Raw genomic sequence first — 17,956 nt, 5'->3', positions numbered from 1 at the left:
ATATTCTCATTACAGCAGAACACAATAGATTAAGTTGATCCATTGATTTATTTCTGTAATGTAAGACCAAAATAACTTTTTATTTTAAGTATGTACATTCACCCAAGGTCAAAGTAAATCAAAGTATATGTGTGAATCATATCTATACGATCAGTGGGTCCTGATCCTTGAATCTGTTGCACCACCACAAACCAAATACAAGTCTTCTGTGGCCTTTTCAAGTAACCTGAGGTCTACCTCACCTTTCTCTTCTTCTTGCATGCGGAGGACGAGTAACAGGCCACTCATTTAGTTGCAATATGTAACTTGATGAGGAGGTCACAAAAAACCTACACACCTACAAACCTTTAATTTAAGTCTAAGAAACCCCAGATAGAAATGGTACATATCAAATATATGATGCACAAAGGACACAACTATATGAGGCTGCATATTGGATATTTTGCTAGGTTGATGAATTCAAACGTTGGTATGGTTATGTAAAAAAAAAAAAATACTATTCATGTACCACCCAAAATGCCCCAATGCCACTTAACACGCACAGCTCAGTGTGTCACTGATATAAACTGGGCACGGCAGAATTCTCCATGAGTCCCACAACACTTTATTTTTAACATTCATGATTCATGATTCCCTGAAAAGCTGAAAAGAATGAATATAATTTTTTTTCCACCCTTACATGAATCTATGAAAATGGATCTGCTTTAACATGACAGTATTTCTTGAACACAACAATCCACCCCACTGAAGTGTGAATGTATCACAGGAAGTGATATATTCTTCACATTTCCTGTGTGAATGTCTTTACTCAAAGTCATGTGCTGTGTATTGCTGCTTCAGTTGGAGGTTCGCTGTGAACGACGACGTTCAGGATGTTCATGTGCGTTTACAGCTTCACAGTTGTTTTTTTTCATCCGATGAAGGAGGAAAACGTACAAGCAGGGCGTTGGAGGTCGACCATAGTTCAATATACAGTATAATATATAGAAACAAAGCTGTAGGGCACAGTGACAACAGACACAGTTCCAGGTTACATAAACAATTGAACATTGCAGTGAATGCACCACATAAGACCACTGTTTATTAATTAAAGCATATTGTTTTAACATACCTTTAAACATTTCTTAATACTTTTTTATTTTAAATTTAGTTGCCAGATTATAAATGTTGAAATTGCTACACAAAGATTTTAAATTGCAGAGTGGAAGATTCAAATCAGCTAACAATGTGACATCACAGAATTATATGCAGTAAAATCAATTCATTCAAAAACAAAAATGGTTACTTAAGTGTGCAGTTTTATCGTTTAACCTGTAGAGGACAGTGTAAAACAGGGTAAAGAGCTGATGGTAATGGAAGTAAAATGGGCTTTTGACAGACATCATTCATGCTATCACAATTTTTGACACATGTGACACAAACACTTAATTTCTCCTGTTTTTGAAAATGTTCTTTTGTATGTTTGAAATTCTTCAAAAGTGTGAGTACGTTGCTGTGGAGGAGAAAACACCATGTGATGCTCGGATTTCTCTTGGTAAAAACGTTATATTGTTTATCAGGATTTATTATGGAGTGGGGAATTCGAGGCAACACATGACAAGTATCAAGGAGAGGAGTAAAAAAATCACACAGACTGTTGTCATAACAACATATTGCAAAGAACACAAAGTACCATCTGCTATGAGATTTTTAAGGCACATGGAGCGGACAAGTCGATAGATAATTATTTCCCGGGAATAAGACTTCAGCAGAATGTGTGAATTCCTTTTAAACGCTGCTTTTGGAAGCACAGAGCAAAGGTCCAGAGGAGGAAATGGCAAATATGCATCAGCAAAACAAAATATATGACAAAGAGATGTAACCTTATATTGCATGTCAAACAGAAAGTCAGAGTGTAGAAGTGGAAATGATATAAGTCATGGGAAAGTCCATTTTACTTCCTGTTGTGTAAGTCCTACACTGGGATTGAAAAGTACCAGTTGTGAGAAGAAGTTTTGATTTCACAACGTTCTTTGAGCCAAAATGTCCCAATTCCTAGCTTTTACCAGCTCACACACGCATTAATCACACACATTCATCTGTATTCAAACCAGGTCCAGGCTGACCTTGAGTGTTTCACCTGAAGTATGCGCGTTGCATCCATTAAGTCGACGTGGTGTAAAACCATCTCACAGCATCAGCGTGAAGTGTCTATTACCACCATCTTATTTCCTGTTTATATGGCAACTGCCTCAACATCCTGTTTTTAATTACTTCTCTCCAGCAGCAGATGCTTCTCACAGCAACCTGCTGTGGATTACTCCCCTGAGAACTAATGTGCTGTGACAGACCCCACTTTTCCAATCAATAACTCGCCCTAAATCTGCCATCTCTCTGCCTGCCAAACACACTCCCACTTCTAATGGCACATCATTTTCTTTAAGGGGGTGTAATTGCAGACTGTGGAAAGCTGTAGTCCTTTGTGTTCCAGCTACGTAGATACTGTAAAGGCATCTGAAGCACAGAAACTACAGCCCACGGTTGACACAGGAAGTGATGGGGGGGCTTTACACTAGTGTTCAGTCTCACCACCATTTCCATCACATTGCCCTTTGCGAAAGCATTCACTTCCCTGTTTTGGCTGTTAAAGCAAAGCGCTCCGATAAATTGCTGTGCCGCTTCATAAACCTGTTGGTGCAAGCCTGACAAGATGTTTGTTTGATTTCTGTGGTAAGTGCCGACTTTTTATTGTTCGAGCAAGGCGACCTAAGCAGTTTGACCTTTGAGATTGAGTGGGGGAAAAAAAGTTATTTTGCCTGTCAGGTTTTATAGCTATGTCATATGTGCATATTGGTTCCTGTGTGTTTTAGATTTTTATCACAAAGTTGTTGTTTTTTATTCCACATATTTAAAGTAATGGTGTTGTTTCTGTTTTTGTTGCCACTATTAACAATCATACCAAACTCAACTTAAAGTGTGTATATACATATACATAAACATAAACATATACATATACATATACATATACATGTACATGTACATGTACATGTACATGTACACATATACATATACATAAACATGTACATATACATATACATATACACATATACATAAACATGTTCATATACATATACACATAAACATAAACATAAACATAAATATAAATATAAATATAAATATAAATATAAACATAAATATGTGCATGCACATAAACATGTACATATACATATACACATAAATATAAATATAAATATTAACATAAACATAAACATATACATATACATATACATATACATATACATATACATGTACATAAACATAAACATATACATATACATATACATATACATATACATATACATACATATACATATACATATACATATACATACATATACATACACATACACATAAACATAAACATATACATATACATATACATATACATATACATATACATATACATACATATACATACACATAAGCACCCGGGGGGGGGGGGGGGGGGGGGATAATTGTGTGAAACACCAACCCAGAAGTCACATGATTTCTGTCAACATACAGCATCAGTTTTTAACGCATTAACAGTCTCACTTCTGTATTTTACAGTAAATCTGCTCACTGTAACATGTAATGAATACAGGATCTGTGCTTATTTAGAAGCAGCTTCTGTCTGTCTCAAAACATCTTCCTTTCAAAGACTTAGTTGTTTGTTACGTCTTTTCCTTTTCAAACTCTGTGTATTTTCTACCATTGCAAAATATTAAAATTCTCACTCATTTTTAATGTGTTCATTTGTTTGCTTCCTCACCAAGATTCTAGTCTCATGTGGACTAATAGAGAATGAATTAGTTATGCTTCTCGGGACATTTTCAACTTCAAAAAAAAAAAACAGAACAAAGATTTCCATCACTAAGACCTCTCATTATCAAAATAGATAGCCTATAACCAGTGTGTGCCAATAACTCATGGTCTCTCTGTTGTATTGTGTTAGTTTCAGTATGAAGTTGGATGTGAACAACTCCAACATGTCAGAGGAGTACGGTGCTGTGAGGCCTGAACAGGGGCCGGCGGAGTACCGCATGGCCGCCCTCATCTTCTACTGCTTCGTCTTCGTCATAGGAGTCATAGTCAACGTCACTGCTCTGTGGGTGTTTGCTCTCACCACCAAAAAGAAGACGTCCGTCACTATCTACATGATAAATGTGGCGGTGGTGGACCTCACCTTCATCCTGCTGCTTCCCTTCAGGATGGTTTACCACCACCAGGACAACTGGCCCTTTGGAGATCTGTTCTGCCGAGTCATGGCTGCGCTCACCATTTTCTACCCTTGCATTGCTCTCTGGCTGTTTGCTCTGATCAGCGCTGACCGCTACATGGCTATAGTGCAGCCAAAGCACGGCAAAGAGCTGAGGAACATCCCCAAGGCCGTGGTGGCGAGTTTGGGGGTGTGGCTCATGACTTTGGGCGGCACTGTGCCCCTGCTCTTCTCTCAGACGGACCCTGATCGCAGCTCCAACTTCACCACGTGCATCAAGATGCAAGACATCATCCACTTACGCCACGACAACCCGGTCAACTTTGTGCGACTTATCTTCTTTTTCCTGGTTCCCGTGTGTATAATGATAGGCTGCTATATCACCATAGTGGATAATCTGGTGCATGGCCGCACCTCTAAGCTCAAACCTAAAGTGAAGCAGAAGTCTATCCGGATCATCATCACACTCATCATCCAAGTGTTGGTGTGCTTTGTGCCCTTCCATGTTTGCTTGGTTCTCCGTTTGCTGGGAGAATTCAAAGACGGGGGGTTTAACACATGGGCGGTGTTCACCACCTTCCTGATGAACATGAGCACGGTGTTGGACATTGTCCTCTACTACATCGTCTCCAAACAGTTCCAAGACCGGGTGATCAGTGTGATTCTGTACAGGAACTATCTGCGAAGTGTGAGACGGAAAAGCAGGCACACACAAACAGGCAGCATCCGAACAATGAGCAACCTGACCAGTGCCATGATATGAAGCAAAGCAGCATGTACTGTACATATGTATATATGTATATGGACAGGCAAAAGCCAGGATCATGCTGTCGGACACTTTTCATTTCTTATTAACATGTCCACAGATTGTGATAGTGTTTTAACTGCTTGTGGGGCTTCTTTTTTTTAGCAAATTAGAGCGAAATTAAGGTGAAGATAGATATTTCCTGCGTATTCATAAGCAGGATATGTGTATTTATATTGATACGTTAAATATGAGCTTGCTTTTCCGTGTTCCAGTGTTTTGCTCTTTAGCTTTTGTGTGTTGCTTGGCAGATGTCTCGTAATGTTTAAACACCACAACCAATGTTTTGAGAACTTATACCTCACTTGGGAAATGTTGATATGTTAAGTACGTATTCTGTTCATGTGGCAGATTTCACAACATGGGGGTGGGGGTGGGGGGGGGGTCGGACAAATGCAACATTTCTCTTGGTTTGCGGAAACGTTTAATTATAATTCAATGCGATGTTTCCCCCCCTTTGGCTGAATGGAACACAGAATGTATCATACACATATACTTCATTATCAAAAGGATCAAAATTTGCAATTAATTTCCACGGTGTAATTTACACTCACAGTATGGGAGTGCTGCTGTTGTGGCAAAAACATCTGTGTTCAGAGCTGATTGACTCACCCATGAGACTTGAGATGTGTTTTTCTTTTTCTTTTTTGCGTCTCTTTGCTCTGGCAGACACGGCACACGCGTCTGTGGCTCAGGTGTAACAAACGCAGGCGAAAAATAAAGCTGGTAAAAAAAAAAGAAAATTAAAACAGCCGACGGTATCCTGGTGTTTAGTTTGTTTCTGTGTATAAATATTGAAACTCTTCTTTCTCACAGCACATCACATAACAGCCATGAAGAGCCTTCATGAGGCGACCGACCACAGGAAATCGTGGTGGGGTTTTTAATGGCGGCTGCTGTTTGCTGCACTATATTTGTGACATAGTAACACCTGAGTGTTGCATCATGACTAAGTATATATAGCATGTGTAGTCATGTATAATTATAACACACCACATATGCATTGAAAGTTGCTGAAAATGTATTGACCAGGTGATGGCAGCATGGCACAGCTAGATCACATCCATCCACTAGATCAAGACGAATATGGCTTGTGTTGGGTCTCTGTCTCTCTGTCTCTCTCTCTCTCTCTCTCTCTCTCTCTCTCGTAGAGTTTCTTATCCTCGTTCTTGTTATTTCAGCACTTAATACATTTCAACAGTTTTCATGCGGGCACATATTTGCACTTTTAATGCTGTGAAATAATCTTTCCACCTCTTTGCTGCAAAGACGTTGTTAACTACAACCGTAACGGCTTCCGCCACCGGGACTGAAGTGTGTTTATGGTGCAATGCGAATGATATTGATTAGATGTTAAATGATTCAGTCACTTGAAGTGCATTTACAGTAACATCCTCAAGAGATGTCAGCGAGGCTATTGGCTAGATTTAAAGCAACCTTAACCTTAAGAGAGAAAACCCTTTCTGCTCGGGAACACTTTAAAGTCAGGTCTCTGCTGTGAATGTAGAGTAAGAACCATGTTGCAACATCCTGCAGGTGATTCTTCAATTTATTCCTCAAATGACAAACACATGATGAGACCGTTCTTTCTCTATGAGGATTAATTGAAATGAAGGAGGGAACGAAAAGAAATTGAAAGGTGCCTCACACAAACCTCACCCAAGCTGAGAATTGATTTGGTGTTGCCACTTGCCAAAATAATCAAGTTAGTGTGTGTGTGTGTGTGTGTGTCACACCAACACAGTGCTAACTGGATTAGACAGTGAGTCAGTGTAGCTGAGTAACTGCATAGTGTCTTGTGCAATTAGACAGGCAATGCACTTTTTTGCCCGTGGTGTAAGCAACATTTACCATAACAATTTTTTGAAGCGTTATCGTGTCTGCAGATCAGCTGCAAACGCAACTGGATAACCTGTTTATTCATGTTTTCAAGGTGCAGCGTGTCAAATTTTGGGGGAAGGGTTCGTTGGCAGAAATACAACATACTTCCCATAAGTATTTTTAGATAAGCGGATAATCGCCTTAAAATAAAATACGAATAACGCCTGAGTCATACTCTCCACGCCCGTGCATCCACAGAGGGACATTCATTTTGTCACCTGACCATTGACACAGTCCGTGTGGATCCTACGTGGACGAACAACCTGTGCTCCAACTGAAACGCCACTATGGGCCATTTTGGCCAACCCCTGAATACGACCCAGAGTTACGTTTTTAGTATTAGTATTTTTCAACTCAACTAGGCACAAGTTAGTGCCATTAGGGTTAGGGCTAAAAAAACTGGCGAACTGCCAGTGGAAACCACAATGAAGCTACTTGATGACAACACATCAAGCACATACCAGCTTGCTGTTATTGACAGCACCACTAAGGGCGCCTATTTTAAAAAAAGATAGAAGATGTAGCGCATAACACTTGCGAGTCGAATTGGTGGCGTCCTCTTGTTTGGGTCAAAAGAGCCAACATAGAAAACAGTTACCATGGAAACCTGCCTGAGATCATGTGAGGAAGTCTGCTGGTATTCATACATGTAAAACCCAGTGGTCAAAGAACACAAGAACATCTTGCATTGCCATGTTTCTACAGCAGCCTAAAAGGACAACAAAGCCATTTTGAAGTTTTTGAACTTGAGGAGTTTTTTTTGAACTACGCTTAAAAAAAAGAAGAAACTTTCTGGTATATGATGGCCACTGTAGTTTCCTGATGCGCTTGGGAAACGGAAGGCGGACGCAGGAGTCCTTTGTTCCTCACAGTCTGCAGTCTCACCACTGGATGACAAGCGATCACAGTTAAATTCACTGAGATGAGTTAGTGGGAAAAGGATAAGCTGCACTGAGTGTCCATATGGTTCTCGATTGGTTTGTATCCTCATGGCTACATTAGGACATAGAGGGTGTAGATTTACACTGTGTTTAATCAGAGGCAGACTCCTATGTTTCCGTCTTACATGGAATTCTGGGAACTGCAGTTCATCACATGATGATGGTTTTATTGGCCGTCGGACTCCGAGTGGATTTATAACCATGGAGTCAGAGGTTGAATGAAACATCAGAGGGTCATCTATCTGTCCCACCTGTTAGACATCAAAGAACAACCAGCACTGCTGCTCACAGCAACTGGCATTTAAAACAATTAAGTTTCCTGTCAAGTCCGTGTGATGAATTATCCGGAAGCTTTACCAGCTGTAATTCTAAATCTTCCCAACAAGTGCCTTTGTTGTAGAGAAATTAATGAAAACAAGATTGTCTTTCATAGGAGCTGATCTAACAGCGCGGCGGCCAGCTGCTCTTCTTTGGGAATAAAAACAGTCAGCATTAAGCACAGCTCAGACAAAATACTTCTTCTTCTTTTTTTTCTCCTACCACTCGTGTGGAAAACAAATCAGGCAGCGAGCACAGTGGCCATCTGTTTTGTTATTTGATATGTGTGAATACATGTTGTAATGACTTTGTTTGTGAATCACTCTGCACGGCGGAACACACGAGAGCTCTCGAAGTGCTGGAGTGTTCAAAGCTAATCATATAATTGGACACAATAGTCGATGACAAATGGAGACGCTCGGAGCCAGCCAGCTGGGGAAGTGAATATGTAATCATTGTAAAATCATATCATTTTTGCATATTTCAAGACAGCTTAATAGAGTTTGCGTGTCGCTACAGCATCAAATGGCGATCAAAGGCAGTGTTGTTGTAGCTGCTGTTTTTGAATAGTGCGTTCTGTAAAAAAATATTTAAATATTTAATCATGATTACAGGTGTTGCTCAACTCTTAAGTGCATACTTGTGTCTAAGTGTGTATGTAAATGGTCTTTTCTCTTCTTAATGACCACTCAAAGCTGCTTTTGCCATTCAGCCATTCACACCCCCCCCTCCATCCACTCACACATTCATATAGCCCATCTACTGTATGTTACACCCATTCACACACTTCTCAGCGCTCTACCACCGAGCCACCGTAGCCCCAATATATGTGTGTGTGTGTGTGTGTGTGTTACCTCTTTTCTGGCATAAACGCTGACCTTGTCAGGACCAGGAGTCCTCATGGAGGTCTAAACCTGGTCCTGTTGAGGCACAACCTCGTTTCTGAGTAACTGGTTATGCGTTAGGCTAAGATTTGAATTGTGGTTAGGTCAAAGTTAGGTAAGTCCGGCTTTGTTTGGTAAATGTAAATCAATGCAGAGGACTTAGCTGCACCAACCTGTGTATGTGTGAGAGTGTGTGCGTGCGTGTGTATAATGTACAGTATGTATAATGTGTGTGCTACTTCATAATACAGACAGTTATTTAATAAATGGTGAGAAGAGGTAGAAATAGATGGTCTCCAGTCATATATCAATACATTAAATTCCACAGTAGTAGTAGTAAAGGGCCACACAGTTGGTGTCATGGTTAGCGCTCTTGTCTGAACAAAGGCCTTTCTGCATGAACATGCAATATGGGGATTAGGTAAATTGGACACTCTCAATTGACCATAGGTGTGAGTGTGAGAGTGTTTGTCTCTATGTGGCCCTGTGATGGACTGGCAATCTGTCCAGGGTGTGACCCCGCCCATCACCCTTTGTCTGCTGAGATTGGCACGGCTTCCTGTGGAGGATAAAGCGGTAGAAGATGGATGGATAGTGTTAGTAAAGTATTGGCAATAAATGGTGAAAGAGCTGAGAGTTATAAATAAATGTTTGTTATTGTTACTTCGTGGTTAAGCAGTTGAAACAGCTCAAAGTAAGTAAGAGTCAATGGTTGAATTAAATGTCCTGTTGTGGGAGTACCAGCAAAGCAAAGTAAGCAGCGGCTATTTAACATGTGTGGAGGAATATGAGCTGCATTACTGTAACAACATATATTTATTTATATAATAATTTTTCATATTCAGAACATAACTGGGATTTCGGGATACTTGGGTGGAGGTGGGAGACAAAAGGAGTAAAAGTCAGGTAGCATTGGTGTAAAATTAAATAATGTGTTAACACCAGTTTGCTGAATATCTATACTGGTGTAAGCCACAATAATATTTACATGTGACCTAATTTATAACACGTTTATACTTAAATGTCAAAGAAAACACACACACCTGCCACTCAAACGTGTTTGAAGCGGCAGCAGAAACAGAACATGTCACAGTTTGGTTGAAAGCACACTTTTACTATACCATTAGTCTTCATATTGTTCCAATTAGAGCAGGAGGAGATGAAAGAGAGCCCATAACATTATATAGATACTGTACACATCAAGCCTCGCCTGGGCCTCTTTGTCTACTGTACGGTATTAGAAACAAGCAGCTGCCTGCGTTTACATCATTTAGCGTTTCTCTCTGGGCACTTTAATACAGAGAATCTCTCCCCTGGTAAACTTTACAATGGGATGTTGAAGGATACTCCCAGACTGCTATAGGAAATGAGAGGCACATGTGTGTGGACGTAGCAGCGGGTGTGATGCTTAGCTTTGGGGCTGCACAATGAGACTAATAGGTTCCTTTTGCAGACAAAAACCAAGTGAAGCACATGTGCTGTTGTTTTTTATCTCCAGGTAGGTGAACAACAGCGGTATTTCAGGCGCAGCACAAACTGTGTGAGGTAGTCCCTCTTTGTACACATTTTCAGCCGGGATCGCTTTACAGAGGTAATCTTTTCCTTTTGGCAATGGCAGTCTGCTCCCACATTGTCTTTTGTCTCCATTAAAAGGAGATAATCTACTGCAAGAGATTCAAATGCTACTAAGCTGACTCCAATTGACCCCACAGTTAGCGGAGACTGGGAGAAAAGGAGGAAATGTATGGCCTTGATTACAGCTGTGTCTATTTTAGCAGATTGTTCTGTTGCTGATTCGCGCACACAGAGTCGACTACCATTAGTGCGTATAAATAATGTAAGGCCCTCATCGCTCTCTCTCCCTCTCTCTCCCTCTCCCAACTCTCCTACTCAGCTAAGTGGAAACCGCGGCCTCCTCTTTTCTTGGTTCTACATAGATTACTATAAGATTTATTTTCGGTCCCGTAAAGGAGCATGTTCCACTCAGTGCATGTGGGAATGTTTTTTAATTGTATCATGTGAAGTGGCGCCGGCACTCCGGCGGGGCCTATGTCGGGCTGTGTTAATATTTAATCCAGTCTCACTTCAGTTTCCTCATGATCTACGGTATCTTAAGAGCAGAATAGGAGCGCGACAGTACACGGCAGATAAAGAGACATGAGTAAAGACATCATAGCTCCAGGCCGCTGTCTCACTCAGGATGTAGCGCTGTGAGAAGCTCGCGGAGACACGATTATGAGATTCCACTTCCCCTCGGCCGAGGCTGTGCAGTGCAGTGCATCCTGAACACTGAGAGATATTGTGGCGGCTAATGCTAATGCACTCATTTGAGATGATGTGCATCTAAAGAGAGAGCGAGGGAGAGCTGACTGACACATTTAATGTAAATAGCAGGTATAAAGAGGAAGAGTGGAGGAGTAGTGTGGGGTGGGCGAGTGGTGGGGGCCAGACAGAGTTAACCTGTGTGCATAAGAGAGACAGAGAGAAGGGAAGATGGAGAGAAGAGTGAGAGAGGGCTTCCACTCCCTCTGTGTGCACATCACGTCTCCTCTCCCTGAGCTCAATTACAGGATTGATACTCAGAGAGGAAACTTCATCATGTCGTACAGATGTCTTCACTGAGAGAAAGAGGAAGACGAGGCATCTTGTCATTTAACGTGACACCGTCTGTGTACGCTCGAAATAAACAAAATGAGAAACAGTCGGACTTTGGATTTCATTACTGGCTAATAATAAATATGGAGCAGCAGTTAAGAGTGGGACCTCACAGCAAACCCTTACTGACAGAGGAGCGGAGTGGAGGAGGCCTTGCCTGTTCCATGAAGAATTTAACAATTCAGCTGAGTGAATTAATCTAAAACAATAACTTGTAAACAATAATACTCCTTCAGTGAGGCGTTCAGCTCCATCATAGTAAACATTTTTTATAACCCAGACAGCTCTATAAAGTGCTTCAGGCATCATTGGGCACTACCATCATTAGTCAGTGCCTGTGTGTAAATCGGAGTAAAACCACGGTGGTGGCGATGCCGTGCAGACACGAGCCCCATATCTGCTTTACTGGGTTTCATTTCAAACGTGACACGAGCGGAGAATACACTCCACAACAATGGCCGTGTTTTGCTTTAATTTGATTAGGTTTTGTCTCAGCAAATGCCAAGTCCTGTTTTGCCTCAAGAACATATCTCTTAATCACGTTCCATCCAGGCTGTGTCTTTCATCTAAATCTCACAGCCGTGGCTCACACCCAACTTTATTTAGCTGAAAGGTAGAAAAAAAAAAGAACACACACACACACACACTTTCAACAAGGGAATACAATGACAAAAGCCTAGCTCTCATCTCTGTCACATAAAGTGATGTTTTGTGTTTAGGTGTGTGCAGCTGAGGTGTGTGCACGCGTGTGTGTGTGTGCATTTGTGTGTGTGTGTGTGTCTGTCTGCAGGGCTCAGATCCATGTTGTTTGGTTTGCTTCTCCATTAAGAGAGCTGTAAAGGAGAGGGAACAGATGGCTGCTGGCCCGCTCTGTCCTGCATCCTCTCACAACTGCCACACTTCCTGTGCGTCCATTAATCTTCTCTCACTACTCCTGCAGCACAACTTTATTAAAACAACTCAGGAGAGAGTGAACAACAAGCCCGCGCAGCTGTCAGGAGCAAAAGACAGAGCCATTCGTCCACAAAAGAACAGCCTCGGATTTCCAGACGCATCTGTAAAACAGCCCGGGATGAATCCGGTTGGCTTTGAAGCAGCCTCGGCAAAGCGCTCACTGTAGTAGAGACGTAATAAATGCTCATTAGAACGCAGCTGGAACTGCTGTTGTTGCAGAGTTCATAGGTACAGTTTGTCAAACATGTGAGGCTCAGGCTCCCTGTCTGGGACTGACTACTGTTTCCTCCTGCTCTGAGAACATGTGGGAATCCTGTGTAATAGGGACGTTTGGCCAGTGTGACGGCTGTGAGAACAGGAATCTTCATAAACACTTAAACAGTACTACGATTATACATAGAGCCTTGTTTGTATTCAATTAAAAAAAAAGAAATGTGCCTTGGGTTAATAAGTGCAACCCTGGTAAGGAATGATGATGTAAAGTCAGTGATAAATACCTGATGCACCTGACTAGTCGTTGCAAAAACACCAGGATTTTCCCACACAGAAAATCTACATGTAGATGTGTCGTCGTGACAAATATTCTGGGGACATTCATAGCTCTATTTGGCCCCGTGCTCTGTGTCCATATCAGTCAGCGGGTAAATTGAAAAATCAATTCCAATTTAAATTATTGGAATAAAGAACTCCAGGAGTCAGAGATAAAAAAAAAAAAAAGGAAAAAGAAAAACCTTCTCCTTGTAGATCCCCTTTAATTGGAAAGTCATTTCTTCAGGGTATTCTAATGGTTCTGAGGGAAGATTGCAAAATAAAGTTGATGAGCTGAAGGGGGGGCGGGGGGTTAATAGCACACGCTCTGTGTGTGTGTGTGTGTGTGTGTGTTTGTCTGACCCGTTGTGTTTTCCTTGTGCCGCCACAGTGTTCATTCTTGCCCTCCCTTATGACAGAAGCCCAAATGAAGACTAATCCAACGGGCTCACACACACACATCCTCACGCCTGTGGTCACTCGTCTCATCCATCTGCTATCTGGGGGAGTGTCGGAGGCTCCTGGGTCAAACTAAATTAACCATCCCTCGCTCACAATTGTAAAAATGTAATTGACTTAATATAACCAACCCTGGTGATTTGGATTCTCTGGCTGTGAGTAATTTTGCAAAACCCACTTCACATGAGGCAACTTCAAAAGCTAATATTGTGCCGGTGTATCCTGACAAACACTAGCTGCTTAGAGCAAAGTTAATTTAAAAAATATATCATTATTATTGTTATTCTTATAATTATTAGAGCAATTTCAATAAATGATAATGAAACAATTATATATATTTTTTTGTTATTTGATCTGAGTTCACCTTTTTTCTGATGTTTACTGCGGAATGAGTGGAAACAAATCATGAGTAGTTTTTTGACATTGTGCTGAATTATGGTACCGTCATATAACTCTGGAAGGTTTTTAGTATCATTTAAAAACAGTCGTAAAAAATATGTATAAAATGATGAGAAAATGTGAATTAATAATGCAGAATTCAACACGTTACAACCTCATTCATTCAAGAGGCATTTTTGATATGCTACACCTGATGTTGAGCATACTGGGACATTAAGCGGCTTAAGAGGTGGAGGACAAAGTCAGAGTGAAACAAGACAGTGAATACTGGAATTTGATTCATCCGGTCACCCTAACCACACATAAACCTAACCCTAACCCTAGGACACCCTACACATTGCCTAACCCAAACCTTCACCTGATCATAATCTTAGCCCTAAACAAGTCATTGGGACCAGGTGTTGGTCTCCATGAGGCCTACTGGTCCTGACAAGGTCAGTGTTTATGCTAGAAAAGGTCACAAACACAAGTACACACATACCCAAGATAGATCTTCACCTACTTATGTGTAAGCTTGGAATTGTCACCTTATTGCACATTAAATTAAAACAAAACATGAAACATACTCGTGCCTTATGTTACGTCAACAGGATATTATAGTCCATACAAATCAATCTACCTTTCTCTCTGACCACCCTCAAAACCTTTAGTTTTCTGCGCCGCCTCGCTGACATTAAAGAAGCACAGAGTCGAGACATTCCCATTCAAGGAAACTTGTTGACATAGTTATCAGACATCAAAGCGCCTTGTGTCATTTTGAAAAGGCCTTACACGAGTAATGGAGATGTTAAAGGGCGTGTTGGCCCCAAATATCACAAAAGGGACAGAGGATATGAACAAGCTTTGAGTGAAAGACTAAAAGAAAGAGCATGGTGATAAAAAAAAAAGAAAAAAGAAATAACACTGAGATACATTCTCTAGAGAGAGAGCGAGAGAGGGTGCGAGAGGGTGGGGGGGAGGGAGGAGGGGGGCTCAGCTCCATTTCCGCCTAAGAAGCGCAAAGTTAAAAGGTGGCCCCTGTACAAATGAAACTCAATTTCACGCCACATTATCCCTCCCTGTTCTCTTTCCTGGCTTTCATTTTCATTAAGACCAGAGACAATCATAAATTAATAATTACTGCCGAATGTCTAAGCGCAGGCCGCAGTCCTATAGCCCTCCCCTCGCCTCTGTGGTCTTCCATGTTCACGCTTGCAAAATGTTAATTTAGGTAATGTGGCCTGGCCCTTGTCAGATAAAACTGTTTTGTAGTTTCGCTAATACATAATGGTCTATCTGATTAGGTGACATTAGTCCTATCTTTCAGTCCATCAGCCTGCACCTTCCTAATGTCTCTCCACAGACTCAGGGCACCACTGACTTATCAAGGGACATGCAAAATTACTGTTTTCACTAAATGGCCATCTCCCGCTTGCGACGACGAGCAAGGAATTAGCAGGGTCGGGGTTAACGCTTGCATTTGACACTATGCCCAAGTATAAATACAACTTCATTTCACTTGGGTGAAACTTTTCTCTTTTTACGCTTAACAGCGTCACGACGAAGAAAGGGTCAAGCAAGCACAGCGTGAGGAGACGGGATCATGCGGAATGATCACATGTGGACGATGTCTCTGTGAGCACATGTCCACGACATGCCAAGTCAATAACGCACACACACACACACGGTCTACACTGCTCTGAATATGCAATCAGTGGCGCGCTTTCAGCGGAAAGTGAAATGCAACAACACAGCTATAATGCACATTTGGTATTTAAAGTCTTTGTGCCTCATGGTCATATTTGTACTGAATTGAATTTATTACAAAATGTGCAGTGATATGAAACATGTAGCTGCAGGGCCTTTTTCTCTCAGATGCCAGCGCAGGGGGGGGGGGGGGGGGGCGAAAAGGCATCAGATAGAGAAATAAACAGAATATCTGGAGTAATAGCTGTGAACAGCTCACGTCTCACGAGCTCATTGGCAACGAGTGGAGTGAATCTTTCACTGCGGTGAGAAGAGGGGGGAACGAGCGAGTCATTAAATGGATAAAGTGAACGTGATGTCAGAGTTTCTCTTGCTTCAACTGCGGGACGAGCCGCGACAGTCGTGTGTGTGTACGAGTCCGAACACGGTTTCATGATTGATTGCCCAGCGAGTCACACACTTCTTTCAAGGTTGATTGCAAACTAAGCCTAATTTTTTAATAAAAGGAAGAAAAAAAAGGCTTGGGATATATCAGGCCTTGGAATTTCACAATGCAGCATTGAATTATGCAGCAATCAGTCAATTATTCATGTCTGTGGCTGTGTTATGGCTGTGCTTTAAAAAGCATGCAGAGTGGGAATGGGCCGAGCGTGCTGTGTCAACACATTTCCCTCAGAATTGCTTACGAGAGAAATTTGTCTCCCTGTGTCGATTTTGTATTTTACATGTGTTTCGTGAGCTGAACCTGTTACAGCTGTGCTGTATGTGAAATGATCCCAGCGGATCAACTATTGTGTCTTTTAAACAGTGTCACTCAACGACAGTGAGGAAATAATCACCGCAAGGCAAGAAAATGAAACGGGCATTTGATATTACAAAAAAAAAGAAAAAGAGGATGTAATAACTTCCTGAAACTGCAGTGTTTATAAATATGATGATGCACGGCCCTACAGGATGTACAACTGTTTGTTTTTTTCAATTTAGCTCATTTCATGATATACATGAGTGCCACTTGAAAGTATATGTAATTATTTTTTTACAGTCAGCTTGAGCACACACTCATTTACCATTTTCTTTTTTTATTTCCCCAGGATTAAAACCCCTTAACACCAAACGTACCATTTTACCGTAATTTGTGCTATCGGAAACAATTCCAATGGTTTGTGAAAGCTGAGAAGTTGCACGTCAAAGCCAGTGACGTGTGGTCATTACGGTAATTTCACACGCGCTGTTGCAGGAAGCCGGCGAATCGGCGTCTTTGTCACCAGAGAGGAGACATTTTTTGGCCTGTTTTTGCACATTGAGAGACAAGAACTTAAAAGATGTTATCGTAAATAGGATTCATACCGTTCCAATTTTAAATTTAACATGCAAAATCTGTTTTTTTTTGTTTGTTTTCTTCATTTTATATTGTTGAAACAGTATATTTATCATTCAGTGAATTGTAAATAACTGCCAGATAAAGGGACGTTGTTATGGAAAAATGGTCAAAAACACTTAGTTACAGGATATTTTCTCGCCCTTTTTATGGTTAAAATAACCATAAAAACCTTACACCTGCTGGTCAAACACACACACACACACACACATTTTGTACAGCATTCTCAGTGAGAACACTAATCCCTTACCCTAACTTTAACCATCACAGCTAAATGCCTAACCCTAATTCAGACCAGTTCAAGTCTTAATCCACAACGAGTACTTTAAAGTTGTCCAAAATGTCCTCCAAATATAGGTGTGACCTCACAGCCAACTACCACACACACAGGAAAGGAAAGACTTACACAAGGAACTCTCATCACTGATGACGCACACACTCCGTTTCACTGCAGTATAACAGGAGGAACAATGTACTCATTTATTTCCCTACAGTGTATTTATAGGCCCTTGTATAATACACAGAAATGAGTAAAAAGAAAACTGAGGGCTGATTGTAAAGGTCTCCAAAACAAACATGTTCACACCAGGATTCTGGTCTGCAGAGAAAGACCAGCTGCCCCCCATCACTCGCCGGCCCGTCTCACTGGTGATGACCTCCTTGTTTGTGTGTTAGCGGCCGCGTGTGAAATGTGAAGTCGGCGTCACGAGGGACGCTTGACGCCGCCCCCCCACCCCCACATACCCCCGCCCCCCCCAGCCCGGACCTCGCAGTGGTGTCCAACAGAGACGTACGTTAAGGGGTGGAGTAAGACAGTTAAACTCACAGCTG

General features: G+C 41.4%; 1 protein-coding gene across 1 annotated transcript; it reads left to right on the top strand.

The window, feature by feature from the left end:
• Positions 1–1,578: 1,578 nt before the first annotated feature.
• gpr18 (G protein-coupled receptor 18) lies at positions 1,579–5,764 on the top strand. Its single transcript, XM_058622589.1, has 2 exons — positions 1,579–2,709; positions 3,974–5,764. The coding sequence occupies exon 2, from the start codon at positions 3,981–3,983 to the stop codon at positions 4,998–5,000; it is 1,020 nt and encodes a 339-aa protein (XP_058478572.1). The 5' UTR covers positions 1,579–2,709; positions 3,974–3,980; the 3' UTR covers positions 5,001–5,764.
• The last annotated feature ends 12,192 nt before the right edge of the window (positions 5,765–17,956 follow it).

Source organism: Solea solea, chromosome 2 (genome assembly GCF_958295425.1).
Source record: "Solea solea chromosome 2, fSolSol10.1, whole genome shotgun sequence".
Classification (NCBI taxonomy): domain Eukaryota; kingdom Metazoa; phylum Chordata; class Actinopteri; order Pleuronectiformes; family Soleidae; genus Solea; species Solea solea.
Note: the sequence above shows the minus strand (reverse complement) of the source record. Positions and strands in the feature narration are given on the sequence as shown.